Consider the following 19,071-nt stretch of genomic DNA (forward strand, 5'->3'; position numbering starts at 1 on the left):
AAAAATCTTGTGAATCCAACCTTGTTTACATTGTCACTGCTGAAACTTTTTTGGATAAGTACAAAATCCTGTTGTGATAAATTAAATGTAATACACCCAATATTTGCCCAAATTTAACTTAACATACACGCCCGGAAAAAAGTCTCTGCAGATTATTGTATTGTGTCACCAGTAGAAGAACCAAAACATGGCTAAACTTAAATGGGACAAAGTTACACAACCTCAACAAATAGTTTATTTAAAAAAATACTATACAATAAAATGTTACTTTAAATTAATTTGAACAAAAATTGATAAAAATGTTTGAATGGTCAATGATAACACATCACTGAACTCGCTTATTTATCTAAAAGAAAGACTAAATTGAAATGAACTGAAATGTTAAGAAAAGCAAAAAAAAAAGTGAAGAAGATTAAAACACACTACAAGTCATGTAATTATGTTTGTTTACATGCAATGCAAAGCATAATAAACTACTGTTACATATTTCAGAGTCATTTATTATTTTACAAACATTGGACATTACATATTTACAAACAAACAACGCTGAGTTGTACAAAAACATCAATCTCCAGTGCCAAAAAGTAGACAAAAATACATTAAGAAAGAAATATTCTGTAAACCATTTTTTTATTGTTGCAATAGGTTCCTGGAAAAATATCTGACGCCTTAATAATGTTATAGTTTACTGACCCAGCATCTATTTTCATATAATCTGAAAATACACTCTCAATATTCACATGCCCTTCGTAAATGAAGACTGACATGTTCTGTTTTTTTGCATTATTAGAATAAACTTGTCTCTCCTTTTCTAACGGGCTGTGCCTTTCTCAAAGGTCTTTGAATGTATACAAAGTACTTTTTCTTTAGAAATAAAGAAATGTCAAATAGAATTCTTTAAGAAACACTGTACAACCAACACTGATTAATAAATATTGCTTGTATAATTTTTTCCCTGTTAAGTCTGATAAGGCAAACATTAATGAAATGTTCATTGAAAGTCCACTTAATTGTTGATATACAGCAATAAACCTTTGGTTTAATTCAAACACATTCTATAACAAAAAGCAATACTTCAGTCTTTAGGGTGGTTACAATTCTATTTGGTCACATGTTGACATCAACGAATAAATAAAAATCTCTAAATAAAAATGTCTTAATGTTTAACTTAAAAAAAGTGGACGAATTTTACAGACAAACTCTCTCTGTCTTAATCATCAGCCATAATGCAACAGATGATCCAAAGTTCAATAAATGAGAGTGGACACAACTTGTGCACTTGTGGATTCACAGAACCGCGAGGTCATGGCAGGATTTTGAGCGGACCTTCAGGGCCATCTTCTTGTTGTTCTTCGCCACAAGCCGATCCAGGAAGCGTCTGGCCTTTTTGGTGATGCTCTCTTTTCGCTTGTAGATGGAACGCCGGCGTTCGTTCATCTCTTTGCTGTCTTGCCTCAGTCGAATCTGCCTCACGATGCCCTCGAAGAGCTCGTGAACGTTGTGGTGGAGGGAGGCAGAGGTTTCGATGAACTTGCAGTCGAACATCACCGCGCAGGCCCGACCCTCTGCCATGGAAGATCAGGATTGTGTGAAACCATCGCCTGACCCCACAACACTAGCTTAACACAACATCATCGCGCTATGATGCAAGTGTGCGAACGATAAGCATCACAGCTGTGCACTCACCTTCCACCGCCACCTCTCGAGAGCGTACTAAGTCACTTTTGTTTCCAACAAGTATGATGGGAATGTTTTCAGCTTGCCGGATACGACGCAACTGGATTCGCAACTCTGAGGCGCTCTCAAAGCTGCTGCGGTCTGTGGTGGAGTAAACAATGATGTAAGCATTGCCCACCTGCATGCAGTAATCTTGTACCCACTTCTCATCTTCTTCCTAGAGAGTTCAAACAAGGGTTAAACACTGTAAGCGAATGAAGAATGAATATCAGAAAAATACTTCACATTGTAACAGAATAAGTTATCTTTGTAAACTGTTCCAAACAAAGCCTATAGATGCCAGACAGACGTCACAGAGAGAAGTCGTCAATAATGGTGTAATTAAGCCCCAGAGGGATCAGTGGACTTGGCTGCGTGGTTAACAGCAGGGGCCAGCGGTATGTTGTTCGCTCACTACGGGGCATCACTCGCTGTCAATGGAGTTTAGCCACTGGCACCGAGTGGCTATGTTTTTCCACAGCGGCATGCAAAAGGGCATTGCAGCCCTGCAGGTGGGACTTGTGACTGCAGCTCTGAGTACAGACAGACTAGCTCGTAAACAAATGCAATCCCCTGCGGACCAAACGCCTTTTTTTAACTTTTCACTGTAGTTTACTAATAAGCTTATACAGCAACCTGTAGACTTATAGTACAAGGTATGATATGTTGAGTTGTGATATTTCCATACCTGTTTTTCTGTTTCCCAAGTGTCCATTACAACTAGGGTGGTCTCCTCCTCATCCACTGTGAGGGTTCTCTCATATGTGTCCTCTATAGAAACACAAAAATAATTTGTCAGTCAGTTTGGGCTGTGCATCTTGACCATAGTGAGGCTCAATATCCCTTCATTAGATTCTAGATTTGGGCCAGTTTTAGTTTTAGTCGTAATAGACTAAAGAATTGTAGAAAACTATGTTTCTGGTATCTTATACATGAGCGTCATGCACACAAAAGACAATTTACTCTGTTTTTGCCTTTAATAGGAATGGAATGTGACAGTGTGTTAACATCATGAACTTAAAATAAGCAGTGTAGTTTTTCAGTTTTATTAATTCTTCTTTTTTTATTTATGGCAATACAATTTCTCATGTTAATTCATTGTAATTTTTTCTTGTTTTAAGAATATATAAGTAAATGTTGAAAGTGTAAACATATTTTATTGCTAATAATTCATGTGATTCAGTTTTACAAAGCAAAATGTGATATGATTAACGACTCACGGATTATAACTTGTTCTTCGCACTGTTCCAACAAACATCAACAAATACCAACCCCACCAACAACTGCCAACAATCACCAACATACTAAATTCTCATTCACATTGATCCAACAAATGTCCGAAATGTAATTTTGACATCCAAAATAGGAAAAGTATCCCAGACCTTTCACAGCAGCCTTGCCGAGAAAGGATAAGAACAAAAAATCATTATGCTGCCATTACTGTTTTAATCAGTGATGAATTTGAAACATTCAAGTGAAAATTTAATGTGGAGCAGAACTATAGAAAAGGATGAAGTTGTGTCTATCTCAAACTGATTATGTGAAGCCAGCTTGACAAGAAAGATAAAACACTTTACCCTGGAGTAAAACAGGTCTTCATTTTTCCACTTTCTGTTACTTTTCACTTAAAGACCCACTTGACTATGACTTAAACATGTGAACACACTATAAAGAATAACAGTGTCCTTAATCAACTTCAGTGTCTCTAAAACCTGTCACTTAACATCGAAATGTTAAGGTCAAACCTAAAATAATCCAGATATGGACGAAAGACTTTCCTGGAACGTTAAAAGGGGTTCTGCCTGGGGTCAATGCACCTTTCAAAATGAAAATGAAAAGTATTTCCTGTCTTCAGTCTTGCTTTCATTTCATTCCTGAATAAGCACGGAGATCACCTGCATAAAAAAACACCCCCCCCGCAACAACTACAAAAAGGCCAAGTCATGCAATTTAATGCATCAATAAGCATACGAAAACAAACTGGTTTGGATTTATTTATATGCAAACAGAAGTGTAGAACACTAATATCTACTGGTAAAGGAGTCAATAAACAGACATCATCTTGTCAATGATATGATTATTTACAGCATGATGTTCTGCACAGGTCAAAGCCAAAACAGCCACGAGACTCAGGTCATAATCCCGTACAGAAAAAAACAACTAGGTCAATAGTTCTCCATTAACAGATGTAAAACGACAGTTTTCATGAAGGCATTATGCATAATTTACCTATTAGGAAGCAATATAAAGACATTACAACATTATTTAAATACAACATAGATGTGTACATATGTATGTGTATATAGTAAAGTAAAGCTTTATTTTACCACCCCAATAAAGCTAATTAACGGTAAGAAAATTCAGATCTCTGATGCCAGCATTCTGTGCTAGCATAAATGATTGTCTCACACCATTGGTACACTAAAAGATGAAGTGGACTGGACAGATGGGACATCTAACACCATAGTGATGATTATAAAATCTGTCAGCTGCTCATTTACATATAGCAGCAAAACAATATAGACATGATTCTACATTTACGGAATATAATACGGACAACCTCAAAAAGCAGTGTATGCAAACATAAACGACCACAACGCTCTAGACAACGGTTGGTACACAATCAATCTACTGTGTGTACTGTTTGCACTGACTGATGTATTAATCAATACTGCCATACAATTAATGTTTCAGAATCAATCATGTCACGTGCCAATTTGGTTGCACGATCGATCTGGCAGACCTAACAGTTTAGCCAAGGTTATAAGAGGTTCTGGAATGCCATAAGATTTTACAGTAGAGAGGCTATATAAAGAATCAATTACACAATATTAAGTTGCCAATTTGTTAAGACACATATTTGTAATCCACTGATTTGATTTTTGGATATCAACATAAACAATAATCCAAAAAAGCAATATTAACATTCATTGGAATTTAATACCTTCAATGTGCTTGTGAGCATCCTTCTCTTGTATTCCAGCGAAGATGTTGGCGAGGCTTGACTTCCCCACACCATGATCCCCCAACAAAACCACACGATAAAGACAATCTGATCCAGAGCTGTCAGACTCGGAGTCTGAAGACCAGTTGGCCCTTGAGTGTAAGCTCTTGTCTCCGGGGTGGTATGAGGCTGATTGGGCGAGCGGAGGGTGGTACGGGTCAGATGAGGGGTCTCTATCTCCCCAGGTCGCCTGACGGGAAGAGGGGATGGGAGTACTTGCTCTTCTTCTTAGGGGTTCCTTCCGCTCTTTCTGTGTGTTGAGCGTCATCTTATATACATTTGTATGCCTATTACAAAAAGTGACTTTGTTAGGATGGACAAACAACAAAAAGCTCCTTTTGTCACAATACTTTTTTCACCCAAAAACGAAAATTCTTTCATAATTTAGTCAACCTCATGTATGATTTTCTTTTGCAGAACACATAACAACATATTCTAAACACTGTAAACTAAACAACATCAGATCCAATATTCTATTGTATGGATAGTCAAATAGTCATACAGGTTTGAAATGACATGATGGTGACCATATGATGACAATATCATTATTTTTGGGGGAACTTTCTCTTCAACCAGCGCACAAAACCTTTAGTCACAATTCATCACACGTACATGGCACATTAGGGCTAGTTGTCACACAGAAAAGTTGCCACAAGGTTAGTATCTTAACTCAAATTTGTACAATTGCTTGTTTTCTCTTGTAGTCGTTTTGTTAGTAGGGTAATTTAAAATATCATAACATCTTGGCAATAGCAAATTGTTGAAATTGTTTCATATGATGCTTCGTGACAGATTTCAATGCTTCTTAAAGTAATCAAATAGTCTTTTATTAAACATGACAGTGAACAATAAACTCTATCTTTTCGCAATAAATGTGGGAATGTAAAATTGTAAAAAAACGACAACAGAGAAGTAGTTAGTTAAGTAAACTCCCCCTCCCCATATCCATGCATTTCAATAAATAAAACTAAGCAACATAACAAATTAGACAGATTCCAACAAAAACACTTTTGCAATGTACTCACAACCATGCCCGTCAACGACTGCTTTCCACTTATAGCAGCTTATTCTCCAATGTACCGATCACATCAAGTGAACCGTAACTGCAGGAATCAATCAGTTTGGGCGCAGTACAGGTTGATGTACAGACCGTGCAGAAACGCTACACCGCTGCAGTCATAGCAACAGCCTACTGACTTCCACAACGCATTTAAATATTCACGAGCGGAATCAAGGATTTCTCTCATCTCGCGCGCTGTCACAAACTCGCGCTCCAGACCACGGACATCCATCGTGCGCAATGACACGCGTTCGCGCGCTGGTATCGCCGAGTGAGTTCACATCTCGTCTACTCACCGTTATCTCCACACAGGGGCTTCTCAATTCATCTCTACACTTCCACAACCTTCTGGTCTCATTCGCTGTGAAGTTGCATGTGTCTTTGTCATCAAACATAAGGGGATTCCCGTTGCCAGCTCAGCCTCAGTGCGCGGTGAAACGTGCCTTATGTTTACATTACGCACATAATCTATAAACACTGCTCAACGAACGGGCCCCTAGTTGTAAGTCTCGTGGGTCCTCGGTGAGCGTCTTTCGACATCATCCAGGGCCACGAAAAGTTGTCTCTTTTTAGCACCGTCCCACTCCAAAAACATGACGTAGATCTTCTGTCATTTCCTGCTTAAACTGAGCTTGAATGTCATATCTTATCAGACGCTTCTCATTAGTCACGTTTCCTTGATGTGAAACTTCTGTTGAACGCGTATTGTTTTAATGGCATCATTGGAAAGTCACGCAAACCACAGGAGACCGAATTCTGAGCCAGTACTTGCTTCGCTGTTTTGTTTATTTTTTATTCGGGGAGAAACTTCCAAAGTTGTTTCTTTACTTTGTGCTTACGCAATTTTCTAATGAACGCTGTAATTTAATTTAATCCATTATTTAATTTGATCCAGGTTTGCATTCATTTCTAAAATCGAATTATGATTTATTGATGAAAATGTATTCCTGTCCTTGATATGCAAGGTAATAAAGAGCAAAGAAGCTTTATTCCCTGCCTTTATCTGTAATTTTTAGCAGGATTTTTTGTTATTCTCTGAGGCTTTTCTGAATTTTTTCCAAAGGAAACAACAGAAGTAATCAACCAGTCGCCAGTCCACTGGGGTGCTGAAATCCGTAAGTGTTTACAGAGCAAAGCCTTGTTCCCACACATTAGTCAATTACATCAATGTCACCAAACTTCTGCTTTCAAGTTGTACAAAAAAGGCTCTGAAATGCTCCATTTACAGAATAAACAGTCATATATAGTCATAAAATGAAACACGAAGACCAACACGTTAAAGTTTCATTAATTGTAATGAAACTTGCTTGCTGACTCCCAGAAACTACATGGGAGGATAGGCCAACACACATCCACTGAAAAGTTAAGGCATCTTTCAGTCACGTGAACTTGGCAAACTGTTCTAAAACAAAATTACACGTAACACAGTATGCTTCTCAGAAGTCTGATATAAAACAAGCCTAGAAAAATGTAATAGATATTTAAAACTGCGTAGATGAGCATTCTATTACTGTTCACCAGTGTTGGGTAAGTTACTCTGAAAAAGTAATGAATTACTAGTTACTCATTACTAAGTACTTTCTATATCCTACATCAACCTTGATTAGTTAAGTGATTCAAGAATATACATGAAACGGCTTATTGAATTCATTCAAATAATATTATTAACTGGACTAAGTATTACAAATGTGAGAATTATACATTAAAGCACTGATTTTAAAGTAAGACTTTGAATTTTGAAGTCAATTACGCTATTGCACACGCATATATTTAACAAAGTATTTAGTTTAATTACATCAAAAGTAACTGTAATTAAATTACAGAAAACATGTGAGTAATCCCTTACTTTACTTTTTCAAGGGAAAAGTAATTAAATTACAGTAACTAATTACTTAGTAACTAGTTACACCCAACACTGCTGTTCACCAAATTAAATAGTTACTGTACGTGTGCAGGCTGTATTGTATAATTTACAAGCCAATGCGATTTTCTTAATATGCAAACACATCACAAGATTATGGCAAATACAGTACGGTAAACCCACTTAAACATACTGGACACCAAGAGAAATAAATCAAATTAAACAATCAATTAAATGTTTCGTCTCTGCAGAATATGATTTAATGAAGGGCTTCCTTAATTTTCTTCTCTAATATACAGCTGCTCAAGTCAAGACTCAAAAAGGTAATGCCGTCAGGACAGGTTTATGTGGGGAGTAAATCCTTTCGTGGTACGCTGAGATGGACATCCATATCTGGAGTACACCTAAAGTAAGACAACAGAGTGACAGTGACAGTATACAGTTATTATAACACCTTAGGAAAAATAATGTCATAATAATTTAGCTTGTTTACACAGCCTAATAAAACATACCAAAAGTCCTGTTTTTGTGTAGCACTACACAGAATTGCAAAATGGTAACTAACTCCAAACAAGTTTAAAACATCCTCTGTCTGGTATAGGTGAGACAAACAGATATTAACTGCAAGTGGTGCAGAAGCTATCCCTGTATAATGTTTAAACATAGTATTCAGAATAGACCTTATGTGACAAACATCACAAACAGTGCCAGGTCAAGATTTAAGCCATGTGCAGGTCACCAGCTCTCAGGTTTCCTCAGTTTTTCATTTTAACAAACCCACCTCCGAACTGCTTGTTCCCAAAATACACATTCAATGCGGTCACTTCATAATTATGCATCTATGGCGTAATGCATTTAGATACAAAATAAACAAATAAGTTAGGAATAAACTATATGACAGTTGTTTTCCAGACTGAGACAGAAGGGCTGCATCCCATCATGAAAGGAAAAAAAATTGCCAGTTACGTTTTTTCCCCAAAAGTACCCTAAAGGGGTGTCAACACACAGTCTTACAGCTGTGGTTATAGGATGTCTGTAAATCAGGACTTTTTATGAAACATCTGCCCTTAAACATGGCCGCCAAAGCCAGAGATGGTTTGTTTAAGACAGAAAACATGAGAATTTTCTCTGCTGGGGCTTTGGACATCTGCAGATACTAAAGTCATCTCTCTGTCACGAGCAGAGCAGGAAATCCCAGATCTGTTTATAATTATCTCCATATAATGGAAACGTTTATCATTTGGAGCTCAGTGTTACATGATATGTAAAACCCTAAACGTTCTTGTTTGTTTTCAACATTCTTTGTCCCATAGGCCAAAGGCCCTTAAGGACCAAAGGTCCTTCTGAATAAATCTTAAATGTGACGGAACAAAGTTCCCAAGGGTGGAGAGAGTTTGTGCCTGCATTCACTTACCACTTTTGCAGTCTGGAATAAAGTGTCTAATTGTTTTGGAGATATGACTGATTGTCATGGAGAGGAAAATGTCATACTGTTTTGGAACAGACTGTTGGGAAATGTGAAACCTTCATTAACCTTTAATGGACGCCGGGGATTCCATGAATGCACAGCATTCTCTTGTTCTTCATTTATCTTTAAGATGGCCTTTGGAGCCTTTTCCAGAACTGTGTAATATAACACGATCTCCAGCCGCCTAATACTTTTTCCAAAACATGTCTTTGTTTGAAAGTAGAGGTTCTTTGTCCTCAACTTTATGTTGTAGCTACTTGAAGACACACCTTGGGGTCAGAATTATTACTTATGCTGAAGAGCTGAATGCAGACACTTCTAGCTTTGCAAATTTTATTTTGTGGGTTGTTACACCGTGTCTACACCGGATGAGACAGGCGCGACGCGACGCGACATGACTACCTGCTTTTTCTCAATGGGTTTGTCGTTTCACACTGTGCCGTATCCAGTGTGGACGAAATTATAATAGGTTCTAGTGCGTTTCTAATGTCTTTTGTCATGTTGCGTAACGCAGGTCGCGTCCGGTGTAGACATGGTATTACATTCCAAAATGCACCACAACGCAATTCACAACACTCACTGCATTCTTAAAGTTGTCACAAGAAGCATACATTACTGTAAAAGATTGAATTTTTCATAGAATCTTTCTTTCATAGAGCAACATGCTTTTTAAGTTCGAGTCATTATGCTTATTGTAAATCACCTGAACAATAACATTACACATACATTTTTTGCTGCTTTAATTTTTGAAGTACAATCACATTGGCTATGCAAGTTATTTCAACTTACTATTTTAAAGGAATAGTTCACCTTCAATAAAATAATTTAGTGATTATTTACACGACCTCTTGTCATTTTAAACATGTATAACTTTTTTTCATATGCAGAACACAAAAGTAGAGATTTTGAAAAAATGTTGGTAACAGAAAACCGTTGGTCCTCCTTGACTTGCATTGGTTTCCATACAAAAGAAGTCAATGGGAACCGACGGTGTCCGGTTAGCAACATTTTTCTAAATATCTTCTTTTGTGTTTAGCAGAAAAAAGAAAATCACACAGGTATAAAATGAAAACAGGGCGAGCAAATGTTGACAGAATTTTCATTTTGAAGGTGAACTATCCCTTTTTATGTTTTACATTCCTATATCAAAATTAGGTTATATCAGTTCTAGCATCTGCAACAAAATTTTAAATAATAATATAGAGTGTTTATTATTTATAGATTTACATATAACACTATGTTACATCACAGGGCGTTTACCAAACAACAAAGTATATTGCTGCCCTAAACCAAATCGAACTGTCAAAAGGCTGTGTTCTCATCACATTGTTTGGGAATTGTTTGCCTATAGAAGAAGGCTCTTGAAAGTGAAGTTTTCTGATTGTTGCTGTTCTATATCTGCTTATCAGAAGAGTTACGGTCATTTTAACCTTCATTTAAGTGGCCAGTTAATATGAGAAGTTTTTTTCCAACTCCAGAACGCACAAGTGCATATACTAGAGAGCTTGGCAGGGTTTTGAGATGAATCGAGGACACAAGAACTCTGTTCCGTGTTATAAAACAGTGTTTGCTTCAATAACAGATGTCATCATACACCTACTTTTCTGATTTGAGGAAAACATCTGGAAAGATCTCTCTCCTGATGTTTGGTCTTGATAGTTGCAGTTCACGAATACTCTTCGTGAATTATTGAATTATTTCCTTTAAAAATAAAAGAGATTTATTAACATGATCATACACTTATAGTTCTTTCTTTAAAAAAATGTACTATGGTTACATTACTACTATAAGTTAATTAAAAAATAAAAATTCTACATGTCACCTGTCTGTGCATATGGATCTCTTCCCTCATCCTGTGGTTTTGTGAGGCCATCAGTTTGACAACGGGAGGGATTCCACATGCATGCTTCTGAAAATTAAACCACAAAGATATTTTCTAGAGATCCATAAACATCAAATAAATGTAAAAGAAGAGTTTCAAACAATGATGGCTCTTCACCTCAACAAAAGCAGACAGAACTCCCTGTTCTTTCTGTTGGCGACGTCGCTTTAAATTGACCATTTCTTTCTCAAACACCAAACTCACATCTTCCTTCTCATTCTAAGAATATTTTTTAAAAGAAAACAATAAACATTATGATTATAAATAATTATATTGATGTAATAAAGGATATTCAAAGATGTACCTGATTTGTATTCAATTTGCTTATCAGGTGGCCAAAATATAATTTTGACATTTATTAAATATATACTTTCAAATAGCACTTTGTCATTGTCAAGTTCTGTCAATAATTTACCTGCTGCACATCCCTCAGTCTTTTCAGCTGTCTCTCCATCTCTGCAATCTGCAGGGCCTTGACTGGGAACTTCATATCTTTGTATGTCTTCAGACTGTGCAGTTGCTTTTGAGCCGCCATCACTTTAGCTTTCAACACATCCAGCTGCTCCTGCAAACCTGCGATCACAGAAGATACCCAGACTGTTTGCTATGGTGTAGTGCTCTATGGTTTTGCACTACCATTAACGACCATTGAGAACAAACAAAAACATACTCTGGTGACCAGTAATTTTTTTGAGCTGGGATAATCAAATAAATCATTCGGATGTAATGGATTACATTATGGTAAACTAACCACTCAGACGTGTCTGTGATGTTTCATTTGCATCTGTCAGCTCCGCTTTGATACTTCTAATTTGACTGTCACTCCATCGCTTCAAACCTACCATTGATCTCTAGACAGAAGGGGGTAGAAATGCTCATAACCTAGGAAAAATGCTTATAATTTAACACAAAGTATCTAAATTTACCAAAATCTAAAAACTTTATTTCCACAATTAAATAGAAAAAATATTTATTATAGACTTTACGACCTTTCAAACTTGTTCCTCACCCTCATGTGTTCTTGCTGGTTAAGCAAGTCTTTATCCCTAGAGAGCGAGTTTCTGTCCGTATCCACAATGCTCCTGGCTACCTGGAGGTTTGTCTCTTTAAGTTGCTCACAGTGCTCCTCCAGATCTTTTATAGCCTCTCTCCTGGACATGATGAGTAACTACAATACAGTATTATGGATTTAATGACATACATACATAAGAGAAGCAAACATCTACTTTCTTGCGGTACGCACCATTAATTCTTTTATATTTTTTGTTGTGGTAACTTGATCCAGCATCGTTCTTTCAGTTCTCTTAGTGAATTTGGGGAATGTTGTGGAATCATTGTGGGTAGTGCTTTGTTGGGATTTTACTGTACACAAAATTGAATAAAAATATAAATCCATAAATTAGACTGTTGATCTATATTATAATGCTTAGCTATAGTTATATCTTACCCGATGTACCTGTGTGATGTTGTCTAGTTACGAAAGTCTCTTTGTTTTTCTGTTTTGGTAGTATTGCTTCGTGAGGAGCAGTCCAGAGCAGATGAGGTTCAGTAGTTCGGTGCCATTTGCTGTAACCCTTAAAACATAAATTCAACAGTTGTAGTACTTATACAGACAGTAATCTTCAACAGGAAAGTAAATCTAGTATAGGTCCAACTTTTGCATAGCCACTATAAAATATTGTGCCCCAAACATTATTTTTCGTTTTAGTTGTGATAAAACCCACAAATTAACTGGTTATATTTTGATATGGGTATACAATTCAAGCATTTAAAAAATCATACCACCGGAGTAAAGTTGCTTGTAGGTAATCTCAAATTCAGTGTCATGATTTCGTACTTTAAGTTGGTTGAAACAAGAAAGTTTATATAAGTGTGCCATGGCAACCGCAGGTCCTTGACTGCATACAATATAGGTCTGCCTCCATCTAGTGGACATGTTGAAAACATGCGTTTTGGGATACATTTCCTGCTTAAACTTACAGATTTTTTTACATTGTAAAACAGTTTGACGTGATCGCATTCGAGTCAACATAGGTTTATTTTTATATTGTTTATTGGTGCATTTTCAGATCCGATTATTTGTCATACAGAAAAGTAAGTTGATTTAACCACAGTGTACAATACAAACAGAAACAAATGTAAGACAAGGTCGTAAATAGCATTATGAAATGATATAAATATCTTAACTTAATAACAAAATAACAAATATTAAATTTTTACTAATTTGCATGATAAATTCAAAAAGCTGTGTATCAAGCAAAGTTTCCCACATACATTTAAATGATACTGTTATTGTAAATAAACAAAATACATTTTCCTTCCACCTTCCAGTACACAAAAAAAGATCAAATGTAAAAAATGTTTTACGTACACACATATTAAACAGCCCAGTGTATTTTAAATCTTTGTTAATATGGCACCAAATATATAAATAGCCTAGATCTCTTCCATTGATGTTTTGTACAGTCGTCTATAATAAAAAGGTAATCATGATAGCTGCAAGTTTTCTGGATGAGGTTTTGATTGGCACAAACAGCGTGGATGACATCATACACTGTCGTTGTTGTTAATGTCCATGTGACTGATGAGCTCGGTGACAAGAGTCTGCAGAGTCTCTGAGCGCATTTTGCTCACTTCGAGCACGGCTTCATGATTGACAGTCTCGTTGTCCTCATAGCTTTTCACAACTTTGTTAGTGATGAGAGAAAGACCGAAGACTTTCATGCCACAGTGACTGGCAACCAACACTTCTGGTGCAGTGCTCATACCTTTAAATGCAAACCATGTATGAATGAATAATGTGATGCATCTGGCTATCAACAAACATGACTATCCACTTAAAAGTTTAGTTTTCTGAGCTACTACCATGACCAAATAATGTAAAAATTCAATTGATTGACGATATCCTGATGATATGGTCATTGAATTGATTAATGAGACTTACCCACTGCGTCCACCCCCAGTCTGTGTAAAAGTCGGGCTTCAGCTATACTCTCAAAGTTGGGCCCTCCCACCATGCAGTACACACCCTCCTGGACATACTGAGAGACGCCCATGGTCTTACAGATGTCAAATGCCATCTTCCGTAAGCCTTTGTCATACACCCCAGACATGGGTGGAAATCGTGGACCAAATCTTGGAAATACAAACAAACAATTACAATCCTTGAACTAATCTAAAATGAATGAAACGTTCCAATTCTGAATAAATAATTTATATCAAACAAATAGGGTTTCTCACAAACAGATACTCACTTATCATCATTCGGTCCATTAAGTGGGTTCAATCCAGCTAGTCCAGGGAAGTTAATGTGGTCACGGATGATCATAATATCACCACAGCTGTAACTGTCCGCTATTGATCCAGCAGCATTAGTCACAATCAGGGTTTCAACACCCAGAAGTTTGAACACTCTTACTGGAAAAGTGACCTGAGAAACACAAACACATTTTATACAGTACGTGTATCAAAATCCATTTTCAACAACAACAAGAACTTACAGTACATCATCACTAATCATCATAAGCTTGGTGCTGTACTGTTAACCATATTAATCTATGTGTTGCAAACCAGACAATAGTTTCATTGAATGCTCATACGTTCTTTGGCATTCAGCATGTGATTCAGATCAGCATGATCGGCCTGGTGCGAATGAACTGGCATTAAACAGAAAAAGGAATCTGCCTGTTCTGTCTTTATTTTGGAATGAAGCAGATGACACGGCATGAATAGAGTGTGGTTTTGTACTTTAATGACTATTTGTATCCCAAAATTACTTGACTTATCAAAGTGGACTGCTGTCAAAATGAATCCTAACATTTGGTTGAAAATAAAGGCAAACCTTGCTTAGCGAGTGTCCTTCATACATGTGAAATCGTCCCTGCATGCACACACAGGTCTTCCCTTTAAGCTGCCCAAAAACCAAACGTCCAGCGTGGCCTTTTACTGTTTGCATATACAAAAACAATTGTAAGACTTTTTCATCTTTCAAAAGGAAGCAATAAATGCATGCTCTGTGCTGTCTCACCGGTGCTTTGAGGAAAGCCGGGGATGTCTGAATATTTGAAGAAGTCTTGGCACTTGAGGGCATCTGCCAGCATACCCAGTCCAGAGCCACAGATGATGGCCACTTTAGGTCTGTGTTGTGTATGGGAGAGCAGCCAGTCTGCTGTTTTCTGGTAGTCCTCATTGCTGGGGATGACAAAGAACTGAACACTCACTTACTGTTTATATGCAATTATAAATGAGAGAATATCTATCCTATTTTAGCAAAAAATGAACGCATGTTTGCAACTAGGACCAAAATTCAAGCAAGGAAAAGATGAACAAATCTTAAGACGAATAAACTATTAAACAGATACAATGTGAAAAAGTTGACAGTTTTGGATTAGTCAGATGAATGCAGAACAGGTGAGTCTTCATGCATTTCTTGAAGGTTGGGATTAACTGTACAGGTTAGGAGAAGAGCTAATTCCACCGGAGAGGAACAGAACGTTTTCTGGATAAGAAATTGCTCATGTAGAGACCATAAATGGCGTGAGCGGACTTAAAGGAATAGTTCACCCCAAAATAAAAATGCTTTCATTATTTATTCACACTCATGACGTTTCAAACCTGTTTTACTGACTTTCTTTGGTAGAACACAAGAAGATATTTTGAAGGATGTTGGTAACCAAACAACATAGGCCTCTATTGACTTCCATTGTTTGAACACATTTTTCAAAATATCTTCTTTTTTGTTCCACAGAGAAAAGAGTCATATGCAGATTTTAAAAGTCATATGGGTGAATAAATGATGACAGAATTTTAATTTAATGAGGTTAACTAAAGATGAGTGAGATTAGAGGGAACTATTAAATTTAATGCATGAATTATTTAAAAACAGACTGTTAGACGATTACAGATTATCTGCGGCACGCTGTGGAACATATTCTAAACATAACAGCATGTTTTGAAATATAAAGCTACGATACCCAACTGTTGCATTATTAACTGAATTCGGTATATATTCAGACGTGTAAAACCCTGTGGTTATGCTGTTACAATTGGTTTAAAATGCTTTTGTCATTCTGTAAAATGAAACTGATTACAATAAAACACTTCTAGCTGCTGTATAAAATAGAACAGAAGTTTTACATTTCTTGCCTTCATACTCATATAAATCTGTTTTCAACCTTTCATAAATAAGCAGATGTAACTTACCAGATCTGATCTTTACTATGCATGTTGTTCTGAGATCGTCCTGGAGAAAATTTTCAACTGAAGATGTGATCCTGAACTTAAGCAGTTTGTGGATGACGGAGCAGCTCTGTCCTGCTGATTTATGTGTACCGAATGTCTGACATCACTAACACACACAAACCTTCTGATTGGTTACTACTCAGTTTTAAAGTTTGTCTTGCCAAATGAAATTCCTTGTGATTTGAAAGTTTGTCAAAGGTTAAATATCAGAGAGAGAAATTTAACTTTCAACGTGATTTGGAGAAAGTAAGCTTTTATGGGCAGAGATTTGTAAATGTTACATGACAATGTTTTTTACATAACAACAATTTTTTACATGTTTCAGACAAGACTGAAAAAGGTAATCTCATTAGTAGTGACATTTTATGACTTTATGGTTCTTATCTAGAATCAGTGATTTTAAATTGAAATCATATGTCAGTAATAATAACAAAACCTTCTACTTATAGCTACAATATAAAAAAAAATGATCTAGAATTTGTGGAACTTCCTTCCTTTTATGCATTTTTCAGCAGTACCATATAAAAATGAGTGGTTTATATCTGTTTGAAAGAGAACAGATATTCACAACCTGTTAGAGAAGTCTTATCCAGCATGTCATGTCTCATTTAATAGATAATTTGATTTAACAAGAGATGGAAGATTAAGCATTTATGTATCAAATTTAACTGAACTTTTTGACACATTTAGTCTAGCTTTAAGCTTCGTTTTATGACACATAATGTTATAAGCTTCGTTTTATGACACATAATAATATGTTGACACATATTGTCTTATAAAGCATTTAGCAGATCAGGTTTGTGGAATGAGCTGCCGATGGGTCCTGATCAAGTTCTGCCACAGGACTGATGGCATGTGAGGCCCATTACCGGGGCGACAGACTCCACCCAAAATCTAAAGCATGGGACCAGAAAAATTCAATTTGGGTACCTCACAAGGTTTGTCTGATTGAAAGCAACTTGTCATTTTCAGATGGACCATATCCAAAAATACTCCTGACATTATTATAAGCGTAATATCTCAAAGAGTAGTAGTGTCAAGCTTCTATTTGGCTTATGTTACCTCCTTTTGACTAGTTTCCTTTTATACTCAAAAGTGTAGTGAAAAGTACCAGGAATCAGGAAACTTAATTTCACTTCAGCCATGAAATGAAGTCCTATTGTCCTATTGCATAACCAGATACATTTATTCACTCTCTTGTCATATTAAACCTGTATGACTTTCTCTCCTCCGCAGAACTCAAAAGAAGATATTTTGAGGAACGTTGTTAACTGGGCCCGATTGACTTGGGAGACAATAGTCAATGATACAGTTTGACGTCATGTAGAATTGAACAATTACAATCTGTTAGTGACAAGGACATCACATTTTTAAGGACAAAACTAGAAGATTCACCAAAAGATTAAAAAACCTAAAATTATATTCCAGCACTTGATATTTAAAATCAAATCAAATGAAATTCTATAAAACTATTTAACTGTGAAGGTTCTTACTAAACATATAAAACAAAACATTCAGCTCTAGACAATAATATTTACGTTTTTGCCATTGCTCGCTTATATACAGGCAGTCTGGCAATGCTGAGGGAGTTAAGATCTGAAAACCTTTTGTCCCAAGTGGACGTTGTGAATCCTGCATACCAGGTCACATCTAACTGGGCTCATGTGAGGGATACAATGTAATCAGAGAGGAAGACAGCTGGAGAGATAGACAGAAATTGACAGGCACACAGTGTGTACTCATTTCTCTGTAACTACATTAACAATGAAGAGTGCCAAGTATAACCTATTCATCTCTCTCTCTCTCTCTCTCTCTCTCTCTCTCTCTCTCTCTCTCTCTCTCTCTCTCTCTCTCTCTCTCTCTCTCTCCATCTGCTCAGAAGTAATCCGTGGCACATGAGGGCACATGTGATTTTTGCCCACTGGAATCTCAATTTAACCATTATTTATAAATTCTACAAAGAATCAGAATAAAACAGATAGTCAAAGACTTTCCATGCTGTAAAAATATTTACATGCAAAGTTTTTTTTTTTTTTTCATGGTAAACATAAACGCATCAGACAGGGCCACAAAAAGCAGCAAAAATGTCCAAGACAATACAATTTGGAAGCAAAATTAAAGCAGAAATGTACGAAGAGTTAGAAAAAACTCCCTTACAATAATGTTACAGTAATCACGTAAAGTTAACAATAAGCGCGTTTACGTCTTATGCCGATTATGCTTATTAAGCTGAAAACAATTAAGGTCATGTAAACGTGTAAAACTATTTTCTATTAACGGGGAAAGCTCATAAACGGCATAATCAAAAACTGATAGTTTTTTGCCCATTGCTTCGATTTAAGGCTGCATGTAAACTGCTTTACCGGGTTTCTCTCGGTTTTCTTTGTGTGCGCATGTCTGAAAGCGCAGTAGTAAAAGTCCCAAACGGAAGAAATAGTAAAATAATGTATAAAAGTTCGCTCTGGAATCATGCAATTGATAGAATTGTCAAAATGAAGAACTATTGTTGCATATGCAGGTACTGTGGACACGACAAAGAGATATAAAATACAGCTTCTGACCGTTTATCCGCTGCATATCTAATGACTAAACAGACTATCGACGGTGACGTCACTGCAAGCGAGAAATGAATGTAAACCTGGTTTTATGCGTAACTGGTTTATTTCTATGCATGTAAAAACGGGAAAACTGTTTTCTTGTTAAGCTGATTTTTGATAGATAGGTGTTTATTTTGTGCATGTAAACGCACTCAGTGGCCTCAAAATCAACTCAAGGGGCAATAGTTGTCCTTTGTTAAAAAAAAGTTATTTTTTTGACAGTACAACTTACAATGAATCTT

The 19,071-nt window shown here is 36.5% G+C and overlaps 3 protein-coding genes across 6 annotated transcripts in view; all 3 read right to left on the minus strand.

Moving 5' to 3' along the window:
- Positions 1–479: 479 nt before the first annotated feature.
- On the minus strand, positions 480–6,490 carry rem1 (RAS (RAD and GEM)-like GTP-binding 1). Of its 3 annotated transcripts, none has more exons than XM_056734683.1 (5): positions 5,746–6,490; positions 4,661–5,007; positions 2,405–2,487; positions 1,687–1,894; positions 480–1,565 (listed from the first exon to the last, which is right to left on the minus strand). In XM_056734683.1, exons 2-5 carry the CDS (start codon positions 4,986–4,988, stop codon positions 1,288–1,290), a joined length of 897 nt encoding a protein of 298 aa, XP_056590661.1. In that variant the 5' UTR covers positions 4,989–5,007; positions 5,746–6,490; the 3' UTR covers positions 480–1,287. The 3 variants fall into 3 exon arrangements, with proteins under 3 accessions (XP_056590661.1, XP_056590659.1, XP_056590660.1); XM_056734681.1 differs by having other exon boundaries at positions 6,077–6,488; XM_056734682.1 differs by having other exon boundaries at positions 4,661–6,490.
- A 1,315-nt stretch (positions 6,491–7,805) lies between these two features.
- On the minus strand, positions 7,806–12,832 carry c21h20orf96 (chromosome 21 C20orf96 homolog). The gene is made up of 10 exons (XM_056734680.1): positions 12,774–12,832; positions 12,439–12,565; positions 12,235–12,353; positions 12,001–12,159; positions 11,743–11,842; positions 11,407–11,564; positions 11,109–11,210; positions 10,932–11,018; positions 10,710–10,810; positions 7,806–8,045 (listed from the first exon to the last, which is right to left on the minus strand). The coding sequence occupies exons 1-9, from the start codon at positions 12,816–12,818 to the stop codon at positions 10,796–10,798; spliced, it is 912 nt and encodes a 303-aa protein (XP_056590658.1). The 5' UTR covers positions 12,819–12,832; the 3' UTR covers positions 7,806–8,045; positions 10,710–10,795.
- Positions 12,833–13,026: 194 nt separating this feature from the next.
- pnp4a (purine nucleoside phosphorylase 4a) overlaps positions 13,027–19,071 on the minus strand; it is a 64,686-nt gene continuing 58,641 nt past the window's right edge. Inside the window, exons 1-6 of one of the 2 annotated variants that reach the window (XM_056734684.1) lie at positions 16,194–16,325; positions 15,019–15,182; positions 14,833–14,936; positions 14,246–14,421; positions 13,936–14,126; positions 13,027–13,759 (exon numbers count right to left, since the gene is read on the minus strand). In XM_056734684.1, the coding sequence (XP_056590662.1) occupies positions 13,539–13,759; positions 13,936–14,126; positions 14,246–14,421; positions 14,833–14,936; positions 15,019–15,182; positions 16,194–16,216 (879 nt within the window). In that variant the 5' untranslated portion in view covers positions 16,217–16,325 and the 3' untranslated portion in view covers positions 13,027–13,538. Of the gene's footprint in view, positions 13,760–13,935; positions 14,127–14,245; positions 14,422–14,832; positions 14,937–15,018; positions 15,183–16,193; positions 16,326–19,071 lie in introns of those variants that run through there. The other variant, XM_056734686.1, reaches the window with a different exon arrangement.

Source organism: Triplophysa dalaica, chromosome 21 (assembly GCF_015846415.1).
Source record: "Triplophysa dalaica isolate WHDGS20190420 chromosome 21, ASM1584641v1, whole genome shotgun sequence".
Classification (NCBI taxonomy): domain Eukaryota; kingdom Metazoa; phylum Chordata; class Actinopteri; order Cypriniformes; family Nemacheilidae; genus Triplophysa; species Triplophysa dalaica.